The sequence below is a fragment of the Salmo salar genome, chromosome 21, assembly GCF_965601325.2.
Source record: "Salmo salar chromosome 21, fSalSal1, whole genome shotgun sequence".
Lineage (NCBI taxonomy): Eukaryota > Metazoa > Chordata > Actinopteri > Salmoniformes > Salmonidae > Salmo > Salmo salar.
In genome coordinates this window covers 13670781-13696028 of record NC_138311.1, presented here as the reverse complement: position 1 = coordinate 13696028, position 25248 = coordinate 13670781, and the positions used below count along the sequence as shown (strand labels likewise).

The window sequence follows — 25248 nt, the reverse complement described above, 5'->3', positions numbered from 1 at the left end:
CTTGTGTCATGTACCAAGTAGATGTCCTAACCGACTTGCCAAAACTACAGTTTGTTAACAAGAAATATGTGGGCTGGTTGAAAAACAAGTTTTAATGACACCAACCTAAGTGTATGTAAACTTCCGACTTCAACTGTATCTAGAAAACTTGATGACTTTTTCAATGGATGTGGAACACATTTCTACTGGCAAATGAACACATTTCAAATGTGTTAACTTATAGAGCAGTGCAGTGGTCTAAGACACTGCATCGCAGTGCTAGCTGTGCCACTTGAGATTCTGGGTTCGAGTCCAGGCTCTGTCGCAACTGGCCGTGACCGGGAGACCAATGGGGCGGCGCACAATTGTCCCAGCATCGTCCGGGTAAGGGAAGGGTTTGGCCGGCAGGGATGTCCTTGTCCCATCGCGCACTAGCGACTCCTGTGGCGGGCCGGACGCAGTGCATGCTGACACGGTTGCTCGGTGTACGACGTTTCCTTCCAACACATTGGTTTCGGAGGACACACGGCTCTCGACCCGAGTCCGTATGGGAGTTCCAGCGATGAGACAAGACTGTAACTACCAATTGGATACCACGAAATTGCGGAGAAAATCGGATAAAAAAATATATATATATATATATATATATATATATATATAAAAAAATAAAACAATTATAGCCATGGTATAAAAGGGATAATCACCTCGGGGCTCTATATGTTCTCTGGAAAATAATGCAACTCCTTTAGAAGGTCAGTTCCACTCTGCTAGCGCGTCGTGGAACACACCTTCCACATTGTTCATTCTTTTACATAGAACGCATAGCCCCCCGTTGATTATCCCTTACTTAACCAACTTTGAAAGCACCAGCTACAAACGATTGTTTAAAAATAGACCATATTCTGCCATTGACATTAGAATGTTGGACATTTTGTCATAGAATTCTATGTAGTGGGTTAACTATGTTTTTTGATTGTAGCTTTAGTGATAGAGGCACCACATTTCACACACAGCTAGAAAAATATTTGTAGATAAAGTTGGGTCTGAAATGAATGACACCCTTGATAAAGATGAGTAAAATTACTGTATAATATAAGTAAAATACTGAGTTATATTGTATGCTCAAAATAATGGGGAACTATATATTTTCATACTGATATAATTGCCATGATTATGGATAATCCTGAATGAATTGTGAATAATTATGGGGGAGAAATTTACATAAGGTCAAAGATCATATGCCCAAATCATGCTAACCTCTCACTAACCTCTTACCATTACCAATAACCCGGGAGGTGAGCATGCTTTGGGGGCATGATCTTTGACCCTCTAACTTTTTCAGTTCTTAATTTTTTCTCAATATGGGGGCAAGCAACTCAATGGGGTCTTATTGGAACTATTTCGCATGACCATAGCTGCATGAGATATACAATTGTAGTATGCCCAATAATATCTTAAAACGTTCATAGTGATGTAGAAAACACAACCAAATGAGCCAGGTTTGACAGATAAAGTTGTTAAATTATTCACATTATTGTGTTTAGAATGTGCCACAAAAGCTTTCTAGCCTATATTCTTAACTTATCTTAAAATGAGAAAATCTAAAACAGAGAAGCTCTAATTAAGGTATTTACATTCAAGCGCTCCATCAAAAGTGCAGTGAATTCTCTTATTAAAATATAGGTGCTTTGTTTTATGCAACAATGTTTGATGATGGGCAAGACTCTCCCACATCCAAGTAGCTTTTAACCCTCTTATACACCTCAACCTATGGTCCTCATAAATAAACCTGTTTCTATGGTCATGAGGGGAACCAAAGACATGAGGACAGTGTTGCCATTAATGGCCAAAGGGACTTCCCTCTTGGGACAACAGTGCTAAATCAAATCAATTCAAAATCAAACTTTATTTGTTACATGCGCCGAATACAACAGGTGTAGACCTTACCGTGAAGTGCTTACTTACAAGCCTTTAACCAACAATGCAGTTCAAGAAAGAGTTAAGAAAATATTTACCAAATAAACTAAAGTAAAAAATTATAAAAAGTAACACAATAAAATAACAATGTAAATAGTCCGGGTGGCCATTTGATTAATTGTTCAGCAGTATTATGGCTTGGGGGTAGAAGCTGTTAAGGAGCCTTTTGGTCCTAGACTTGGCACTCCGGTACCGCTTGCCGTGCGGTGGCAGAAAGAACAGTCTATCCTTCGCATTGGACTCGTTAAATAAAACATCTTCGTCCATTTCGAGGTGAGTAATCGCAGTTCTGATGTCCAGAAGTTATTTTCGGTCATTATGTGTAAAAAAAAAAAAAAAATAACAAAATAACACAGTTGGTTAGGAGCCCGTAAAATGGCAGCCATCCCCTCCGGCGCTATTTTAGAAAGCCACTAGGTGCTCTCCCTGCTGGATCAATGTCAGCACACATTTCAGATTTCTCTCCTAATGCGCACCAAGTTATCTGTGATTCAACTTTAATAGGTTATTGAGTGGAGCAGGCATTTAGGGAGCAGGGCCGAGTTTCAAATTATTGACAAAGAAACGCACAGCTTTCTCATTAGCCTACATTAGGATAAACATAATTAATCTTGACAACATTGTCAGGAAAGGATGGCACAGTTACACTGACTGTACAAAACAGAAACACCTTCCTAATATTGAGTTGCACCCCCTTTTGACTTTAGAATAGCCTCAACTCTTCGGGCATGGACTCAACAAGGTGTCAAAAGCGTTCCACAGGGATGCTGGCCCATGTTGACTCCAATGCTTCCCACAGTTGTGTCAAGTTGGCTGGTAGTGGATCTCTACTCCGAATAGCTCGTTCGATCTCATCCCACAGATGCTCAATTAGTTTGATATCTGGTGACTGGGCAAGCCACTGCATTAAGCTAAGTTCACTGTCATGTTCGTGGAACCATTCCTGGACAATCCTAGTCTTGTGGCATGAGGCATTATCCTGCTGAAAAAATCTATTGTCAGATGGATACACTGCTGCCGTGAAGGGATACACCTGATTGGCAATGATGTTCAGATATCCTGTGGCATTCAAACATTGCTCTACTTTTATCAAGGGGCCCAATGTGTGCAATGAAAACACAGCCCACAACATCACACCACCACTGCCAGCCGGAAATGTTGACATGAGGCATGATGGATGCATGTGCTCTTCTCCATACCCTAGTCCTCCCATCAGTGTGAAACAGTAGGAACCGGGATTCATCAGACCAGGCAATGTTTTTCCAATTCTCCAGTGTTTTCGTTCCTTAGCCCACTGCAACCGCAGTTTCTTGTTTTTTGCTGAAAGAAGTGGAACTCTAAGGTCGTCAGCTGTCATACCCCATTCGTGTCAAGGTACGACGAGTTGTGCATTATTTTATGGGTCTTTGGGCAACAATGTTGTACTGGACTGTCAATATACTAACTGTAGCCTGTCTGCTGCCCTGCACAATTCGTGTCAGCCTCCTTTGTCCTCTTTCATCAATGATCCGTTTTCGACCACTGTCCTGCCGTTGGCTGGATGTCATTTGGGTGGTGGACCATTCTTGATACACACAGGAAACTGATGAGTGTGAAAAACACAGCAGTGTTGGAGTTCTTGACACACTCAAACTGGTGCGCCTGGTACCTACTACCACAGCCCGTTCAAAAGCACTTAAATATTTTGTCTTGCCATTCACCCTCTGAATGGAACACATACACAACCCATGACTTAATTGTCTTAAGGCTGTCCCAAATGGCACAATATTCCCTTTTGACCAGGGCCCACGGCTTTTGGCCCAAAGTAGTGCACTGTATATAGGGAATATTGTGCCATTTGGGACAGCTCTCAGGGGAAAGCTGTAGGTCAGGAAGAAGACAAAAGACATGAAGAGTAGATCAGACCACAGCCAAGAGAGACAGTCCAGCCCTGTCTGGTCCACCGACAGAACTGAAATGGCGAACCACCGCATTTAACCATGGAAAGGTGACTGGGAATATGGCCGAATACAAACTGTGTAGTTATTCCCTCCGCAAGGCAATCAAACAAGCGAAAAGTTAGTATAGAGACAAAGTGGAGTCGCAATTCAACGGTTCAGACACGAGACGTATGTGGCAGGGTCTACAGACAATCACGGACTACAGAAGAAAAACCAGCCACATCACAGACACTGATGTCTTGCTTCCAGACAAACTAATCACCTTCTTTGCCCGCTTTGAGGATAATACAGTGCCACCGACGCGGCCCGCTACCAAGGACTGTGGGCTCTCCTACATGGCCGACGTGAGTAAGACATTTAAATGTGTTAACCCTCGCAGGGCTGCCGACCCAGACGACATTCCTAGCTGCGTCCACAGAGCTTGCGCAGACCAGCTGGCTGGTGTGTTTACAGACATATTCAATCCCTCACTATCCCAGTCTGTTGTCCCCACAAGCTTCAAGATGGCCACCATTGTTCCTGTACCTGTAACGGCTGTCGTTGGGAATGGATGACCAAAATGCAAGCGGGATGTGGATAGTCATCTTTAATGATAAAGAATAACAAACACGGAAAACAATAAACAAGAACGACTCACGACAGGCTAACAGGCTATACATACAAAATAATAGCAGTGCTAGCGCAACAACCCACAAACCCAAGTGAAAAGCACACACCTAATATATGACTCCCAATCAGGAACAACGATAACCAGCTGTCCCTGATCGGGAGCCACACAGACAAACATAGAAACATACAACCCAGAACAAACATACACAGACATCTTCTGCCATGTGACAGTACCCAAGAAGGCAAAGGTAACTGAACTAAATGACTATCGCCCAGTAGCACTCATATTTGTCATCATGATGTGATTTGAGAGACTATTCAAGGATCACATCACCTCCACCTTACCTGTCACCCTAGACACACTTCAATTTACTTACTGCCCCAATAGGTCCACAGACGATGCAATCACCATCACACTGTCCTGTCCCATCTGGAATGAGGAATACCTACAGCTGAAGTCGGAAGTTTACATAAACCGGTTTACACCAGTTTACATACACCGCCAAATACATTTAACCTGTTGGGTCTAGGGGGCAGCATTTGCACGTCTGGATAAAAAAAATGTACCCGATTTAATCTGGTTACTAATCCTACCCAGTAACTAGAATATGCATATACTTATTATATATGGATAGAAAACACTCTAAAGTTTCCAAAACTGTTTGAATGGTGTCTGTGAGTATAACAGAACTAATTTGGCAGGCAAAACCCTGAGACATTTTCTGACAGGAAGTGGATACCTGATGTGTTGTATTGACTTTAAACCTATCCCATTGAAAAACACAGGGGTTTAGGAATATTTTGGCACTTCCTATTGCTTCCACTAGATGTCACCAGCCTTTACAAAGTGTTTTGAGTCTTCTGGAGGGAGATCTGACCGAACAAGAGCCATGGAACGGTGATGTCCCATTAGACACCTGGCGCGCTACTTCATGTTGGGTACCCTCGTTCCAATACGTTATAAAAGAGTATGCATTCGTCCACCTTGAATATTATTCATGTTCTGGTTAAAAAAGGCCCTAATGATTTATGCTATACAACGTTTGACATGTTTGAACGAACGGAAATATATTTTTTCCCCTCGTTCATGACGAGAAGTCCGGCTGGCTTACATCATGTGCTAACGAGACGGAGATTTTTGGACATAAATGATGAGCTTTTTTGAACAAAACTACATTCGTTATGGACCTGTGATACCTGGAAGTGACATCTGATGAAGAGAATCAAAGGTAATGGATTATTTACATAGTATTTTCGATTTTAGATCTCCCCAACATGACGTCTAGTCTGTATCGCAACGCGTATTTTTCTGGGCGCAGTGCTCAGATTATTGCAAAGTGTGATTTCCCAGTAAGGTTATTTTTAAATCTGGCAAGTTGATTGCGTTCAAGAGATGTAAATCTATAATTCTTTAAATGACAATATAATATTTTACCAATGTTTTCTAATTTTAATTATTTAATTTCTGACGCTGACTTGACTGCCGGTTATTGGAGGGAAACGATTTCCTCAACATCAATGCCATAGTAAAACGCTGTTTTTGTATATAAATATGAACTTGATAGAACTAAAAATGCATGCATTGTCTAACATAATGTCCTAGGAGTGTCATCTGATGGAGATTGTAAAAGGTTAGTGCATCATTTTAGCTGGTTTTATGGTTTTGGTGACCCTGTCTTTGACTTGACAAAACATTACACACAACTCTTGTAAATGTACTGTCCTAACATACTCTAAATTTATGCTTTCGCCGTAAAACCTTTTTGAAATCGTAAAACGTGGTTAGATTAAGGAGATGTTTATCTTTCAAATGGTGTAACATAGTTGTATTTTTGAAAAATTTGAATTTTGACATTTATTTGGATTCAAATTTGCCGCTCTTGAAATGCACCTGCTGTTGATGGAGTGCACCACGGGTGGCACGCTAGCGTCCCACCTAGCCCCAAGAGGTTAAACTCAGCTTTTCACAATTCCTGACATTTAATCCTAATAAGAATTCCCTGTCTTAGGTCAGTTAGGATCACCACTTTATTTTAAGAATGTGAAATGTCAGAATAATAGTAGAGAGAATGATTTATTTCAGCTTTTATTTATTTCATTCACATTCACAGTGATTAGTATTTGGTAGAATTGCCTTTAAATTGTTTAACTTTGGTCAAACATTTAGGGTAGCCTTCCACAAGCTTCCCACTATAAGTTGGGTGAATTTTGGCCCATTCCTCCTGACAGACCTGGTGTAACTGAGTCAGGTTTGTAGGCCTCCTTGCTTGCACTCGCTTTTTCAGTTCTGCCCACACATTTTCTTTAGGATTGAGGTCAGGGCTTTGTGATGGCCACTCCAATACCTTGACTTTGTGGTCCATAAGCCATTTGCCACAACTTTGGAAGTGTGCTTGGGGTCATTGTCAATTTGGAAGACCCATTTGCGACCTTTAACTTCCTGACTGATGTCTTGAGATGTTGCTTCAATATATCCACATCATTTTCCTCCCTCATGATGCCATCTATTTTGTGAAGTGCACCAGTCCCTCCTGCAGCAAAGCACCCCCACAACATGATGCTGTCACCCTGTGCTTCACAGTTGGGATGGTGTTCCTCGGCTTGCAAAGCTCCCCTTTTGCCTCCAAACATAACGATGGTCATTATGGCCAAACAGTTCTATTTTTGTTCCATCAGACCAGAAGATATTTCTCCAAAAAGTACGATCTTTGTCCCCATGTGCAGTTGCAAACCGTAGTCTGGCTTTTTAATGCCGGTTTTACTGTGGATTTAGATATTTTTGTACCTGTTTCCTCCAGCATCTTCACAAGGTCCTTTGATGTTTTTCTGGGATTGATTTGCACTTTTCGCACCAAAGTATGTGTAACGGCTGTCTTCTGTAAAAATGGACCAAGGCGCAGCAGGTATGTGAATACTCATCTTTAATAAAAATAAAGGAGTAGAGCATCCACTTAACAATACAAACAATATATAAGACAGGAACAGTTTTGCAGGCACACAACACGCAGTGCAAAAACAACTACCCACAAAACCAAGTGACAAACATACTCCTACATATATGACTCCCAATCAGGAACAACGATCCCCAGCTGTTCCTGATCAGGAGTCACAAGACCAACATAGAACAATCACACACACAAGACTGCCACGTCCTGACCCCAAAACTACAACAACAGCTCCATCTGCTGGTCAGGAGGTGACAGTACCCCCCCCCCCTCAAGGTGCAGACCCCGGAATGCACCTAACAACGAAAAACACCAACAAACAAAATCCCCAACAAAACCCATAAACAATAACCCCTAAACAATAAGGGAGGGAAGGGAGGGTGGCTGCCGTCAACGACGGCACTGTGCTACACCCTCCCTCCCCAACCCACCTATCCTGGAGGTGGCTCCGGTGCAGGACGTGGACCCTGCTCCACCCTCGGCGTCGCCCACTTCGGTGGAGCCGATAGCTGCGCCAGGCAGACGGACCCCTCGAGCCGGGCCGGAGGACAGGAGGGCCCCTCGGGCTGGGCCGGGGGACAGGAGGGCCCCTCGGGCTGGGCCGGGGGACAGGAGGGCCCCTCGGGCTGGGCCGGGGGGCAGGAGGGCCCCTCGGGCTGGGCCGGGGAGCAGGAGGGCCCCTCGGGCTGGGCCGGAGAGCAGGAGGGCCCCTCGGGCTGGGCCGGAGAGCAGGAGGGCCCCTCGGGCTGGGCCGGAAGGCATGCGGGCCCCTCGGGCTGGGCCGGAAGGCATGCGGGCCACTCGGGCTGGGCCGGAAGGCATGCGGGCCACTCGGGCTGGGCCGGAAGGCATGCGGGCCACTCGGGCTGGGCCGGAGGGCATGCGGGCCACTCGGGCTGGGCCGGAGGGCAGGAGGACCACTCGGGCTGGACCGGAGGGCAGGAGGACCACTCGGGCTGGACCGGAGGGCAGGAGGACCACTCGGGCTGGACCGGAGGGCAGGAGGACCACTCGGGCTGGACCGGAGGGCAGGAGGACCACTCGGGCTGATCCTGACAGGCCGGGCACCCTGGCAGATCAGGGCAGGCGGGCACCTCTGGCAGAACCGGGCAGTCCGGCCACTCCGGCAGTTCAGGGCAGTCCGGCCACTCCGGCAGTTCAGGGCAGTCCGGCCACTCCGGCAGTTCAGGGCAGTCCGGCCACTCTGGCAGTTCAGGGCAGTCCGGCCACTCCGGCAGTTCAGGGCAGTCCGGCCACTCCGGCAGTTCAGGGCAGTCCGGCCACTCCGGCAGTTCAGGGCAGTCCGGCCACTCCGGCAGTTCAGCGCAGTCCGGCCACTCCGGCAGTTCAGCGCAGTCCGGCCACTCCGGCAGTTCAGCGCAGTCCGGCCACTCCGGCAGTTCAGCGCAGTCCGGCCACTCCGGCAGTTCAGCGCAGTCCGGCCACTCCGGCAGTTCAGCGCAGTCCGGCCACTCCGGCGACTGTTGACTGGTGGGCAGCTCTGACGACTGTTGACTGGCGGGCAGCTCCGACGACTGTTGACTGGCGGGCAGCTCCGACGACTGTTGACTGGCGGGCAGCTCCGACGACTGTTGACTGGCGGGCAGCTCCGACGACTGTTGACTGGCGGGCAGCTCCGACGACTGTTGACTGGCGGGCAGCTCCGACGACTGTTGACTGGCGGGCAGCTCCGACGACTGTTGACTGGCGGGCAGCTCCGACGACTGTTGACTGGCGGGCAACTCTGGTGACTGTTGACTGGCGGGCAGCTCTGGTGACGACTGTTGACTCCTGATGCGTGGGGCAGGTATTGGACGTACCAGCCTGGAGACACGCACCTCCATGCTAGTGTGTCTAGCGGGAAACACCGGACCGAAAGGGCGCACTGGCGGTCTTGAGTGCAGGGTTGGCATCACCCCTTCCGGCTCGATGCTCCCCTTGCCCTGGCACCTGCGGGGCGCTGGTACTGGGCGCACTGGGCTGTGCGTCCGTATAGGCGAGATGGTGCGCACCTCAGCGTAACATGGCGCCCTCCACCTCGTACGCACCTCCCTGTAGTCACGGGTAGCTGGCTTACGGCTCTTCCCTGGCCTGGCCAAGCTACCCGTGTGCCCCCCCCAAAAAAAATATTGGGGCTGCCTCTCGGGTTTCCTAGCCAACCGTGTTCCAGCGTAACTTTCCCGATGGTTCCTCTGTCCAGCTGCCTCCACTCTCCTGAGTGCCTCCACCTGTTCCCATGGGAGGCGATCCCTTCCGGCCAGGATCTCTTCCCAGGTGTAGGCTCCCTTGCCGTCCAGGACGTCCTCCCATGTCCATTGTTCCCTTTTTCTCTCCTGTGGCTTCCTCCTCTTCTGCTGCTTGGTCCTTTGGTGGTGGGTAGTTCTGTAACGGCTGTCTTCTGTAAAAATGGACCAAGGCGCAGCAGGTATGTGAATACTCATCTTTAATAAAAATAAAGGAGTAGAGCATCCACTTAACAATACAAACAATATATAAGACAGGAACAGTTTTGCAGGCACACAACACGCAGTGCAAAAACAACTACCCACAAAACCAAGTGACAAACATACTCCTACATATATGACTCCCAATCAGGAACAACGATCCCCAGCTGTTCCTGATCAGGAGTCACAAGACCAACACAGAACAATCACACACACAAGACTGCCACGTCCTGACCCCAAAACTACAACAACAGCTCCATCTGCTGGTCAGGACGTGACAGTATGTTCATCGCTAGGAGACAGAACGCGTCTCCTTCCTGAGCGGTACTGAGTTTGAAGGTAGGCCTTAAAATATATCCACAGGTACACCTCCAATTGACTCAAATGATGTCAGTTAGCCTATCACAAGCTTCTAAAGCCATGACATCATTTTCTGGAGTTTTCCAAGCTGTTTAAAGGCACAGTCAACTTAGTGTATGTAAACCTCTGACCCACTGGATTTGTGATAACAGTGAATTATAAGTGAAATAATCTGTCTGTAAACAATTGTTGTAAAAATTACTTGTGTCATGCACAGAGGAGATGTCCTAACCGACTTGCCAAAACTATAGTTTGTTAACAAGAAATTTGTGGAGTGGTTGACAAACAAGTTTTAATGACTCCAACCTAAGTGTATGTAGACTTCCGACTTCAACTGTATGTAAGAATGCTGTTCATTGACTATAGCTCAGCATTCAACACCATAGTACCCTCCACGCTCATCACTAAGCTTGAGGCTCTGGGTCTCAACCCCGTCCTGTGCAATTGGGTCCTGGACTTCCTGACGGGCCGCCGCCAGGTGGTGAAGGTAGGAAACAACATCTCCACTTCGCTGATCCTCAACACTGGGGCCCCACAAGGGTGTGTGCTCAGCCCCCTCCTGTTCTCCCTGTTCACCCATGACTGCATGGCCATGAACCCATCCAACTCAATCGTCAAGTTTGCAGACGACACAACAGTAGTAGGCTTGATTACCATCAACGACGGGACAGCCTACAGGGAGGAGGTGAGGGCGCTCAGAGTGTGCCCTCACAACCTCTCGGTCAACGTCAACAAAACAAAGGAGATGATCAACCTCTCAGTCAACGTCAACAAATCAAAGGAGACGATTGTGAACTTCAGGAAACAGCTAAGGGAACATCCCCCTTTGACATCGATGGGACAGCAGTGGAGAAGGTGGAAAGTTTTAAGTTCCGCGGCGTACACATCACGGACAAACTGAAATGGTCCACCCACACAGTCAGTGTGGTGAAGAAGGTGCAACAGCGCCTCTTCAACCTCAGGAGGCTGAATAAATGTGACTTGTCACCTAAAACCCTCACAAACTTTTACAAATGCACATCCTGTCGGGCTGTATCACTGCCTGGTATGGCAAATGCACCACCCTCAACCGCAAGGCTCTCCAAAGGGTGGTGCGGTCTGCACAATGCATCACCAGGGGGCAAACTACCTGCCCCCCAGGACACTTACAGCACCCGATGTCACAGGAAGGCCAAAAAGATTATCAAGAACAACAACCACCCGAGCCACTGCCTGTTCACCCCGCTACCATCCAGAAGGCGATGTCAGTACAGGTGCATCAAAACTGGGACCGAGAGACTGAAAAACAGCTTCTATCTCAAGGCCATCATACAGCTATCACTAACACAGAGAGGCTGCTGCCTACATATAGACTTGAAATCATTGGCCACTTTAATAATGGATCACTAGTCACTTTAGTAAAGCCACTTTAATAATGTTTACATATCTTGTATTACTCATCCCATATGTATATACTGCATTTTATACCATCTATTGCATCTTACCTATGCCGCTCTGTCATTGCTCATCCATATATTTATATGTATATATTCTTATTCCATTCCTTTACTTAGATTTGTGTGTATAAGGTAGTTGTTGTGGAATTGTTTGATTACATGTTAGATATTGCTGCACTGTCAGAACTAGAAGCACAAGCATTTCGCTACACTCGCAAAAACATCTGCCAACCATGTGTATGTGACCAATACATTTTGATTTGATTTGATTTAAGTGAAATGTACTAGCAGAATGACAAAATGAGAGGTGGCAAATCAAGCACTGGGAGACAAAATCAGATGACATTTCTCTGCACCTGAAGGTTGAGTGGTTTGTCAACATCATTTCTCCACACAACCTGCTGGTCTGACACACAGGGAAATGTTCTGTCTGAAAAGATTAGGCCATGTACAGAAATATATAAATATCAATGATCATGAATATTTTGGCATAACTTGTGATTTATTCAAGGTACTGTAAAACCTTGTTCAAGTAACTAGTCTACCTTTAGAAATTATTTATTTACTTTATTTGAATATATTAATTCCTTTATTAACTAAAGTACTGTCAAAGGTTATTTTCATAATTTTTTCCACTTTTTTCCCCACTCAACATAACAGATGTCCATTTACACCAGTGCAACGTTTGCATCTGGTATTCTAAGTCAGGGGGGGGACAGAGATAAATCATCCCACTATGGTGCATGCCCTTCTAAAACTCAAAACTGCAAACTTTGTACTAGTTTAAATGCTTAGTAAATCAGGCCTAATGTTTTCTATATATACCAATATAGGGAACCATACCACAGGCTTTAACAAACTTCTCTCACAGGAAAAGGGATTCTAGTACTGGTCCTCTTCATGACACTTGTGTTCTGAATGATCAAGACAGAACTTCACACCTGACAGTAATGCCACCGTATCCATATAGGTCCTACCTGGATTGCATACATTTTTTAGCAATAGTGGCAAATATGCAAAAAGGTGAAAAATGGGCACAGAAAATGAAATACAATGTTTGAAATTCCGCTCGATAATTTATGCAAATGTGGGGCCAGGTCACTCTCAAAAGATCAGCAATGGGCCGAGCCAAGTGTGTGACATTAGACATAATTCAGAACATGGGCCAATTGTCCAGCAAAGCAGATATACAGTACCAGGCACAGACAGTGCATCATGCAGATGCAGATAGCACTGGGGGTAGATATGCACCGTGACATTTGTGCTCCTTGTCATTTCCTGCTGCTAAATGGAAGCCCAAGTGATCACCGCTATTTCCATGCAAATCGCAGCCACAATGGTTTCTACATTTTAAATATCTTTGAAATTTAAACATACGGTCTCTTTCAAAGTATATAAGCGATACTGGTTAAAGAAACACCCGGCATGCATGTATTATCTTGTGTGGTCTAAAAGCAGGCTTGATACATTTCCACTAATGTATTCGGTGATTCGAAAACCCAAGCAAAAACAGCTCTCACGGCTGTCTCCACTGAAGAAAGAAAAGAATACTTACTGTACAGTGCATCTTTGGTCAGTAGCTTTCATCATCATCACCTAGGTTGTGTCCCAAATGGCATTGCCTATATAGCGCATTACTTAGTGCACTATTCCCTATAAATATACTGAACAAAAATATAAAACACAACATGTTGGTCCCATGTTTCATGAGCTGAAATAAAAGATCCCAGAAATGTTCCAAATGCACAAAAACATTATTTATCTCAAATTTGTTTACATCCCTGTTAGTGAGCATTTCTCCTTTGCCAAGATAATCCATCCACCTGACAGTGGCATATCAAGAAGCTGATTAAACAGCATGATCATTACACAGGGGCACCTTGTGCTGGGGACAATAAAGGGCCATTCTAAAATGTGCAGTTTTGTAACCCAACACAAAGCCACAGATGTCTCAAGTTTTAGGGAGCGTGCAACCCCCTCCAACGTTGTTTTAGAGAACTTGGCAGTACATCCAACCGGCCTCTGCAGACCACGTGTAACCAAGCCAACCCAGGACCTACACATCCGGCTTCTTCACCTGCGGGATCGTCTGAGACCAGCCACCCGGACAGCTGATGAAACTGAGCAGTATTTCTGTCTGTAATAAAGGCCTTTTGTGTGGAAAAAACAAATTCTGATTGGCTGGGCCTGGCTCCCCAGTGGGTGGGCTTGGCTCCCAAGTGGGTGGACCTATGCACTCCCAGGCCAACCCATGGTTGCGCCCCTGACCAGTCATGTGAAATCCATAGTTTAGTGCATAATGAATTTATTTCAATTGACTGATTTCCTTATATGAACTGTAACTCAGTAAAATCATTGAAATTGTTTTATGTTGCATTTATATTTTTGTTCAGTACAGTTCATTACTGCTCACACATAGGGAATAGGGTGCCATTTGAGATGCAGCCCTACTGTATTCAGATGGAGTGCAAAACCTTTTTTCAAAACATATAGTAGGGTCCAAAATTATTGACACCCTTGATTAAGATGAGCAATAATGACAGTATAAAATAAATAATTCTAATACTGAGCTATATTGTACGCTACAAACAATGGGGAGATTATATTATTTAATAGCAATACAATTGCTCAGAGAAAGAGCTTACTTAACAAGTAGTACTTTTTTCCTGAAAAATAGATTATTTAATATGTACTGTGATACTTTTTTTCTCAAAAAGGTAGGGGTCAAAATAAGACACCCATAAACATTCATAGAAATAAATAGTCAAATGTTTAGTATTTGGTCCCATATTCCTAGCATGCAATAACATCAAGCTTGTGACTCTACAAACTTGCATGCATTTGCAGTTCGTTTTGGTTAGATTTCAGATTATTTTGTGCCCCAATAGAAATTAATGGTAAATAATGTATTGTGTCATTTTGGAGTCACTTTTATTGCAAATAAGAATAGAATGTTTCTAAACACGTCTACATTAATGTGGATGCTATCATGATTACGGATAATCCTGGATGAATTGTGAATAATGATGAGTGAGAAAGTTAGCGAGGGTCAACGATCATACCCCCAAGACATGCTAACATCCCCTGTTATTGGTAATGGTGAGAAGTTAGCATGACTTGGGGGTATAATCTTTTACACTCTATCTTTCTCACATCATTATTCACGATTCATTCAGGATTATCCGTCATTATGGTAGCATCCACATTAATGTAGAAGTGTTTTAGAATTCTATTAGTATAAAATAATAGTATTCCCCTGTTCTTTTTAGCGTACAATATAGCTCTGTGTTTTATTTATTTATTTTACACACTCATTATTACTCAAGGATTTTATCAACGATGTAAATCATTTCTGACCCCACTGTATAGAGAATGACAAATGTATTTTCAGCCCAATATTGTGTGAGGTGTGGAAATGGCTACTCATGGTTCATTACTTAATAGTAATAGACCATTGGAGCACACTTTACATGTAAATTAGGAAAAGTCAGCCATATTGACTGAGTTCGACCAACAACTCTGTTTCTACAAATAGAAATGTTGCTCTAGACTAAAATCAAACTCCAACCTGGCTCTGGCAGCATCAACAAATGCAGCAGAGACCCGGACCAAAACACAGCAACCAGGTAATTAGTCAGACTAGGCTTAAGGCCTGGGAAGCAATCTGACTGAAGGATATATCGATCCATGGAAGGGGGAGGGACAGTTGGGGGTTATTATCAATCTTGTTGAACCAAGTCCTTCAGCCTGTGATGAAACGTGTGTGTACACACAAGCACGCACGCACACACATTAACACAATTTACAGCTTGGTGTACTACTTCTCAAAATGAGACAAATGTATGAGTAGATGACACCCAGGGGTTAGAAGGGGGTTAACTTCACCGGAGCATTAGAAACCTTTATCGTGGAGTTAGAAGCCATCCCTAAGCTCTAGCTTCTCCTCATATACAGCCTAGTGCTCCAAACCTTGCAGAGGTAAGATCTTTTAAATCTGCTCAGGAATGATAAAAAAGCCAAATCCTTTAAGAAAATAAACTGTTTGGTTTTGGATTATACAGTAGCTGGTCACAGGATGGATTTATCTGATTAGATGTTGATGATGCATATCGAGTAAAGCAGTGACCAATTTGACTAATTCATCTCCAGCGTGGAGGAGGACAGTGTTTGTTGGACAGGGCCTGGAATAGGTTACACCTACAGTACTCTTTGCGTATCCTCCATCAGAGAGCTGCTTGATACGGGATAAACTGAAGTATTTCTTTGTAAGGATCCAACCCTTTTTTTCAATTTTCGCCTAAAATGACATACCCAAATCTAACTGCCCGTAGCTCAGGACCTGAAGCAAGGATAGGCATGTTCTTGATAACATTTGAAAGGAAACACTTTGAAGTTTGTGGAAATGTGAAATTAATGTCAGAGAATATAACACATTAGATCTGGTAAAAGATAATACCATCATCTTTGAAATGCAAGAGAAAGGCCATGATGTATTATTCCAGCCCAGGTTCAATTTAGATTTTGGCCACTAGATGGCAGCAGTGTATGTGCAAAGTTTAAAACTGATCCAATGAACCATTCCATATCTGTTCAAAATGTTGTATCAAGACTGCCCAAATGTGCCTGATTGGTTTATTAAATACATTTTCTAGTTCATAATTGTGCACTCTTCTCAAACAATAGCATGGTATTCTTTCACTGTAATAGCTACTGTAACTTGGACAGTGAGGTTAGATTAACAAGAATTTAAACTTTCTGCCCATATCAGATTTGTCTATGTCCTGGGAAATGTTCTTGTTACTTACAACCTCATGCTAATCACATTAGCCTACGTTAGCTCAACCATCCCGCAGGGGGACACCGATCCCGTAGAGGTTAAAAATATATCTTTTTTTACTTTTACCCCTTTTTCTCCCGAATTTCGTGGTATCCAATTGGTAGTTACAGTCTTGTCTCATCGCTGCAACTCCTGTATGGACTTGGGAGAGGTGAAGGTCGAGAGCCATGCGTCCTCCGAATCACGACCCAACCAAGCCGCACTGCTTCTTGGCATAATGCCTGCTTAAGCCAGCAACACCAATGTGTCAGAGGAAACACCGTACACCTGGTGACCGTGTCAGCGTGCAAGCGTCCGGGCCGCCACAGGAGTCGCTAGAGCGCGATGGGACAAGGACATCCCTGCCGGCCAAATCCTCCCCTAACCCGCACGACGCTGGGCCAATTGTGTGCCGCCCCATGGGTCTCCCGGTCGCGGCCGGCTGCGACAGAGCCTGCATTCGAACCAAGATCTCTATTGGCACAGCTAGCAACTGCAAATTTGTGGTCTCCCTAGCTGCTCATATCCTAACTAAAGACGGCTCTGAATTCAGATTGAGTCTGTACATCAGATGTGGAGTAGCATGGTAAGCTTCAGAGAGAGAGGCCCATAGCAGTGGAACTGGACGGCTAATTGACAGGTTGTTTCAGATGAAGCTCCAGAAAGGCGGTCACTTTCACGGTCCCCAGTCCTCTGTCAGGGTGCTGGACGGATGGGGGGGGGGGGGGACCTGATGTCATGCTCATGTGCGGCACACACACCAAGACAAGGGAGACATGCCACCCCGGGAGAGAGTGGGTGCCAGCCCACTTGTTGACAGAGTCAACAAAGATCACCGGTTCATGGGAAATCATTTCACAGGACGACACAAAGAAATCAGATATAAAGAGTGCCTACTTTTGTAGTTGACTTGGGAGTTTTTGCGTATAGGAAATTCACTAGAGCTTAGCAATAACAAGTTGTAGGTTAATACAACCTGGCTCAAACCCGTATACTGTATGAACAAAGCCCCAGATATCTAGTCAGGCAGTGTCTGCCTTGCTAAGGATCAACAACAGCATCACCATACATGCTTGCCTAACCATTCTGCATACTATTGATTTCATTATCCTTGTTCCAACACTTCTGATTTGATTGAAATAGATGAGGTAGAGGAGATCAAGAACAGTTAACCATTCAGGATCAAGTTGTTAAATATTCAATTATCTATTAAAACACACCAGCCTCTCAACAAGGACTTAACACGCAGAAAAGACAAATTGCAGAGGGGGACCTTTAATTGTGACTGCGTTAACCCAGGTTACATAGATTGCTGCACATCATACCAACACCACTTAGTTAACCACATGAATATATGCAGAGGGGATCTGTCCTTACTGCGAGCTAAATCTGATAATGCAGCTGCAAACAGAGCCGACCGAGAGAGCAAACAAATCCAAAATATCCTCTTTAAAATGCCAAAGGGCTCTCTGCACATGCTGGGGAGACAGATCTACACGATAGCACAACACAATGAAATAACAATTATCCTGGAGGTAAAAAAGAAAAACTGGGAATAAACATTTATTCATAGCATGTTGGGTCAGCTCTATCTGGTGCTAAAATAATCAGAGTCAATATGATTTTTAATTATACCAAATGGTATAAAATGCTAGTCAAACAATGCTGACAAACTGCAAAGTTATTAGCCTAATGAAGGGAAACAAATCCTTCTGATATGTAATTATGTACGACCGCGTTCTAAAATAGATCAGCTATTTTGTTTTCCTATTTGTTGACCAGTCAACACATTCTTGAATTCAATATAAACATCAAGACCTACTAGGAAAACAGATTGTTGAATTGAATAGGGACTGGTAATGGCTAATGTTGCGTTACATCTGTAAAACGTCAAATATGACAATGCTAGTAGCTGCATTTTTCTTAGCATTTTCTTTTCCATACAAAATAACAGCAAAAAATACACCAATCAATCTAGTGAAAAAGGACAACAGGTCTTTGATAGTCCACGTCTATCCAAGGTGTTTCTGATGATAGGCTTCCAACAGGTCTTTGTTAGTCCACGTCTATCCAAGGTGTTTCTGACGATAGGCTTCCAACAGAGCTACCATGTTTGGATGACAAAGCTTCTTTTTCTTTGAAAATCATTTCATTCTTAGGGACCAGAATGTACAATAAATTGTTATGTATCGTTATCTCAGTGGGGTCTTGAGTGCTTCAAGCGCAAATGTATGGTTTTGAATTCCTTTTTCCCTACAAATTATTGCATTTCAAAGCACACGATTCAGACTCACAGTGTGTCACACCATGTAATTTTTCAATTAAATGATGTGTCTAACTTGAGAACACTGAAGTGTTCTGTGAGAGACCAGTTGAAAAATATAAAAATGAAATATCAGTTGCAAGGTAATAAAGACAGACAATGTTTCTTTAGGGACAAATAATGAAATGACAAATGGCTTGGAATGAGACTATTCATAAGGCAATTTTTCCCAGAGCAGCATCTCAGTCATTACCTAAACAAAATATCTGGAAACCTCTGAATGATCCATTGAAACTCACAACCCTGTGCATAAGGCCTTCTCGATATATGCAAATCACTGAGGAAAAATAATAAAAGGTAAACAGAGAGAGAGAGAGAGAGGGAGAGTGTGTGTGTGTGTGTGTTTAATTGCATCTTGCCTGTAATAACAATGCTTCTAGTGAGTTAGTTTAACATTCAGCCTTAGCTGCATACTGTGGCGCACACTTCTGTTGCTCCACGTTCCTCAGAGGCACGCACACATGAAATGAGGAGTAAATGCAGTGTGAGAGACTGTGGATGGGTTTAACATCCGTTAGCTAGCTAGCGCACATCCATCCCATCCTTTCCCTGCCTGCTCTTACCCAGAGCTCCCAACCCAGGAAGGCTGGCTCCTCACACAGACGCTCCCTCCCAGTTGTGCTGCCCTTGGGGGTGGAGTAAATGACTTGTCATGCGTGGAGGCGGTAGGAAGCCTGTAACAAATCTAACTGACAGCCCCCGAAATGCAGATCCCATAGGTGACAGAGAGAAAACAGCAACTTAAGGAACTTTCTACGGGATCTTAATCTGTGCTGAAGTCACTTCCCATCCCGGGGAACTAGTGAGGTTTCAACAGCTGACACAGGACAGCCCCGTTCCTGGATGTCACAATCTTCCCCTAATTGATGTACTTAGAGAGAAGGGACTGTCAAAGTGTCATAGGACATTCTCATCAACTGGTGTAGCAATAGCTTGAACCCAAGCACTTTGCAAACTTTTGGAATCGCATCTCCAGAGCTGCCAGTATTTTGCCATCTTTACCCGTCATTTTATTATTATTTTAGCATGATGAAAAAAATGAGAAATCTACGGGGATCTTACTATATGTCAGGGGCAATAACATGTCACTATGTGAGTGATTCTTTTGAAGATCAGAAGTACTACATATAAAACAAGCTGCCAATACATTGCAACAGTCACAGAAATAAGGAAGGATACGTCATTATTTCCTTGGTCTGTAACATGGCAGATCAAAGGGCATTACTGTTTAATCACAATGAAAAGAGAGAATCCTTGGGTCTCAGGAAAGTGAGCATATCAATGTTCAACACACCCTATTAAGACTTGACACCACTACTTTATCATCACTAAAGCCATTGCATATTCCTGTTCCTCCTGGATAGAGGGAAAACATCCATCTGCTATCAGGACTGTGGCTTTAATAAATAGTGCACAACACACACACACACACACACACACACACACACACACACAGACAGACAGACAGACAGACAGACAGACAGACAGACAGACAGACAGACAGACAGACAGACAGACAGACAGACAGACAGACAGACAGACAGACAGACAGACAGACAGACAGACAGACAGACAGACAGACAGACAGACAGACAGACAGACAGACAGACAGACAGAGACAGACAGACAGAGGACCTTACCTTCCTGTCCGGATGTGAGAGAAGCTTATGGAATTTCTTTTTTATTCCTTTTAGTCAATCTGGCTAATGCAAAAATCATGTATGTCTGTCTCTAAATATTTAATCTTAACAGCAGTGAGATTGAAATACAACGTTGGCGGAACATTACTCCTCCCCTCCTGAAAGGTTCAAGAGCTGAGAGAGCTAGGCAGCGGTTCTGCAATGCCAGAGAGAGAAAGAGAGAGGGAGTGAGGGAAAGAGAAGTTCGCTTTTAAAATATGATCTTGTTGCCATGAACTCTCTCAGCTGCTGGCATCAGAGGTAGCACAAAACCACAGGGTGTATTTAAAAAGTAAACAGTTTTTTCCCTTTAGGGGAGCCGGAGCAGTTGTTCCATGCCGTTACATTCTCAAACACTAGGAAATTATGAGAGAACTGTTGCTGCCCTGTGCATGATGAAAGCTAACTGACACAGAGCTCTGAATCCTATTTTTATAAGCTTGTCCCAGTAAAAAGCACAGGGCTCTTCGAGTAACACTAGAACCGAGAATTGAAATGACACTAATTACACTTGAAAGTATTTAGCTGACTTCAACCCTTTCTTTCAGGCCTCCAGGTGTTTTGGGAAAACACGACAAGTGCCATGCCCCCACGGAATTGTGTTTTACAAAATTCAGAATACATAAGAACATGTATATTTATTTTTCTAATGCCGTGTGTTTTCAGTATTTGAAATGTTTTAGTTTAGATGAACACTGAATGAAATGAAATTCTTTCTCAGAACAAGACACAAGCAAGTCGGCTAATTTGGGAAACTTTTCAACTTACCACAGAGAAGTCCTCAGCAGAGCAGTTCTGTCCACTGAAGTTGCAGCTCTTCAGCATCTCGTCCAGCTGATGTCCCGTCCGGTTGAAGATGTCCTGCATGTCGGGCGCAGGATAGTCCAAATCAGTGGGCTTGTGGCCATCCCGGTTTTTTGGAGGTAGACCTGTGAGGTTAGCCAGGTGGTAGATGTCGGCGTCGGTGAGAGCGGAGAAGCGGAAGCGGTTGATGTTGCAGATGGTCACAGCAGGAAAGACCATCTCAGGGCTTGCTTCCTCATTCAAAGCCGTGACGTGAGGGTGCTCCAGGTAAGAGATGGCACACTTTGCTGCCTGGTACAAAAAGAGTGCCAGAGAAGCCAAAAGGGCAAGTGCCCAGAGGGTCTGCCGAATGCCCAGGCGCCCCGAGACAAAGATGTGGTTAATCCCGTGGAGAGAGCTGGAGTTGGCGAAGCCAACCAGGTCCTTAGCTGGAGGTGTGCAGCTCTCCTCAATCAGGCTCTCCTTGTCCCCATCCTGTTTGCCTTTCTGCTTCTCATCCTCCTCTGCAAATTTGATTTTGCAAACAAATTCGATCGGCATGTGGGCAGCCAGGTCTGCGTTTGGGGTTGTTTTGATGACAGCTATCAGCCCTGATCCACTTGTCCCGTCTTCCCTGGCCGTTGATCTCAGAACAGATTATAACTACACAAAGAAGAAAAAAAGGCACGAGAGAGTTGCTGTTGCTGCTGCTTCTGCTGTTAGTGCTGCTGCTACTGACTGCCACTGCTCATAGTGACTAGTGCTGCTGTGTAGCTGCTGCTCGGGATGCTTGTCTCAGTACTTGATCAGCTGGCAGAGTCTTGCTTATCAGCAGTAATACTGCTGTCAAAAAACACCCTTTCAGACCCATAGATAAAAATGCAGTGTTTTGAGTCGAGCTAAGAGTCATGGGGCTACTTAATGATTCATGAGAAGGCAGCATTGTGATTATTTCCTCTTCACTGGCGCGAGCCGCAACTTCCCCCGTCATACGTCCCTGATCTTCCCATAGCCTGCTCCTGCTTAATCCACTTGTTTGTAACGCTGTTTTACTCCTTGACCATAATAAGTTGGTGTCAAAGGTTGTTCTACCAAACATCCGGTGCTTGATGTGAATTTCAGTGGGTCACTGGTTTTTAATGCCATCCCCCCTCGGGTCCCCAGAGAATGCCGAATTTGAAAAATAATGAGGAATGAGATAAGTAGAAAAGAGCAGCAGGTAACTCCTAGCAATCAATCTTCTCTTTGGAACAAAAAAAAGTGAAAGACTATCGATCCGGCTGAAGCATCTGTCAGAGATTAAGTAAGGCAGTACAACGGTCCTTTCTTATCAGGAATTAATGGTAGCGTCACAGGCTCCAGCACGAATTTGAATTAGTGGATGCCTTCTTATCTGGGACCAAGATGATGCTGGAGATGTTGAAATAAAGTATCGATCTACCCCCCCCCCCCCCGCCCCCCCCCATGCTGTTAATAGCTCTTTTCCAGATTGCCAAACTAAATTATGTAAATAGGGGGCACAAAGTTGGGCTCCGTAATGCATGTTATTCCCCTTTAAATGGGATTACTCATGCTGGTCACATCACACGGCTGGAACCTTTAAAGAAAAGGCATATTTAAAAGGTGAATTGAACCCCTTTACCTTTAAACACATGTGCCAAGTCCCCTCAAGTGGAGATGGTGACAGTGTAGAGAAACAGGATTATTACAGGTTGAACAAGGAACTATGGGGACAAGCTTTTTAGAAATATTTTTTGCTCACCCTCCGCTGTCTTAGTTACTCACTACATAGACTGGGGGAGTAAGTCATACTGTGAAATAGCAGGAAAGTTATTTTTGGCAGTATAACTAATTAGCATGAAATCTTGTTAAATTATAGAAATAATTAATGATCACAGATTGAGATGTTGATTGCAAAGACAACAATATATCCTTAGTTTGTGCAAGCCAAGGAAATTCCTATTCACAGTGAGAACTGACAAGGTGCCCCCAAGTAACTATTGAAGCCCTAACCTTGACTCCTCACTGTATATTTCTCCTTTGATCATTGTCATGGTAGTCACTCCTACAAGTGGTTTTACTTTGTCAACCAAAGGACCCTTGATCGTAATTCCTTATAGATACATTGAGATATCTAAGGAACATGGTTTAACCTTGCTTCTGGCAGTGAGGTCTGCTGGACATGAAGTCTTTTATATAGAGATACCCTGAGAATGCTGAGGTTATTTACAGCAACCACACGGAGGACTGGGCTGATCATCATCCTGGGGGAGGGGTACAGCCCTCATTCCGGCCTACAAAAAAATATAGACGACACATTATGGCAAATGGAATAATTTCACATATTGGAGATCATTATATTTGCCTTTAGACAAGACACGTAAAAAAATATATCGCAGGGTACTGTGCAGGTCAAAAAAAGATACGTTATTTAAAAAATATATATATATATTTAACCTTTATTTAACTAGGCAAGTCAGTTAAGAACAAATTCTTATTTACAATGACGGCCTGTATGAATGAGACAATAAAAATAATAATATATGCACATTTACAACTGTAGCGATGATAAATGAGGGGGAAGGGTACGTGGGGGTGAGGGCTGGGTAAGTGTCCAATGTTTTTATCACATTATTGAAATATTTTGAGAGCTGTCACTTAAAATGTCAATAAGGAGGAATGGGTACATCCAGCAGTACTGTAGCTCTAGTAGTTGTATCTATAGGTCTTTATGGGGCCCAGTGAAAAGGAAAACCATGCTACTGATGAACTGTAAAAGGAACCAACTGCCACTCCCAGCGGCCTGGTAATTCCCTGCCATGTGTCGTACCTCAGTGAAGGATCTTTGTGCTGTTTGTCAGATCCTTCTTTATGTTGAGATGCGAACACTACGAACCTTTCAGCATCCATTGTTCATGCACAAATCACATATGGAATAGAGAGTATTTTCTGATTGGTGTATTTGTAACACATACAAACATCACAACAATCCAAAGAATTTGGTATAGTGACGATAGTAATGAATAATGTGGAAACTGCTTGGAGTAACCCTGGATTGTAAACTGTCATGGTCAAAACATATTGATACAACAGTAGCTAAGATGGGGAGAAGTCTGTCCATAATAAAGCGCTGCTCTGCATTCTTAACAACACTATCAACAAGGCAGGTCCTACGTGCACCTGGACTACTGTTCAGTCGTGTGGTCAGGTGCCACAAAGAGGGACTTGGGAAAATTGCAGTTGGCTCAGAACAGGGCAGCACAGCTGGCCCTTAAAAGTACACGGAGAGCTAACATTAATGACATGCATGTCAATCTCTCATGGCTCAAAGTGGAAGAGAGATTGACTTCCTCATTACTTGTTTTTGTAAGAGGTGTTGACAAGCTAAAGGTATCGAGCTGTCTGTTTAAAATACTAGCACACAGCTCGGACACCCATGCAAACCCCACAAGACATGCCACCAGAGGTCTCTTCACAGTCCCCAAGTCCAGAACAGACTATTGGAGGCCACAGTACTACATAGAGCCATGACTACAAGGAACTCTAATCCACATCAGGTGCAAGCAGTAGAATCAGATGTAAAAAGCAGGTAAAAATACACCTTTTGGAACAGCGGGGATTGTGACGTAACACAAACATAAGCACAGGACACATGCATTCACACACATGATAACATACGCACTATACACACGCGTACACATGGATTTTGCATTGTAGATATGTGGTAGTGGAGTATGGGCCTGAGGGCACACACTTAGTATGTTGTGAATTCTGTAATGAATGTATTGTAATGTTTTTAAAATTGTACAACTGCCTTCATTTTGCCGGACCCCAGTAAGAGTAGCTGGTGCCTTGGCAGCAGTTAATGGGGATCCATAATAAATACAAATAGGATTCAATAGACCTCCGATGAATTGTATCGGTGAGCCCTACCGACTATGGTAAATATCATTATTA

At 44.1% G+C, this 25248-nt stretch overlaps 1 protein-coding gene across 2 annotated transcripts in view; it reads right to left on the bottom strand.

Annotated features, from left to right (window-relative positions):
• LOC106581714 (acid-sensing ion channel 4-A) overlaps nt 1-22267 on the bottom strand; it is a 167898-nt gene extending 145631 nt beyond the window's left edge. The window contains exon 1 of one of the 2 annotated variants that reach the window (XM_045704729.2): nt 21277-22267. In XM_045704729.2, coding sequence (XP_045560685.1) covers nt 21277-21852 — 576 coding nt within the window. In that variant the 5' untranslated portion in view covers nt 21853-22267. The remainder of the gene's footprint in view (nt 1-21276) is intronic. The other variant, XM_045704728.2, reaches the window with a different exon arrangement.
• Nucleotides 22268-25248: the final 2981 nt, after the last annotated feature.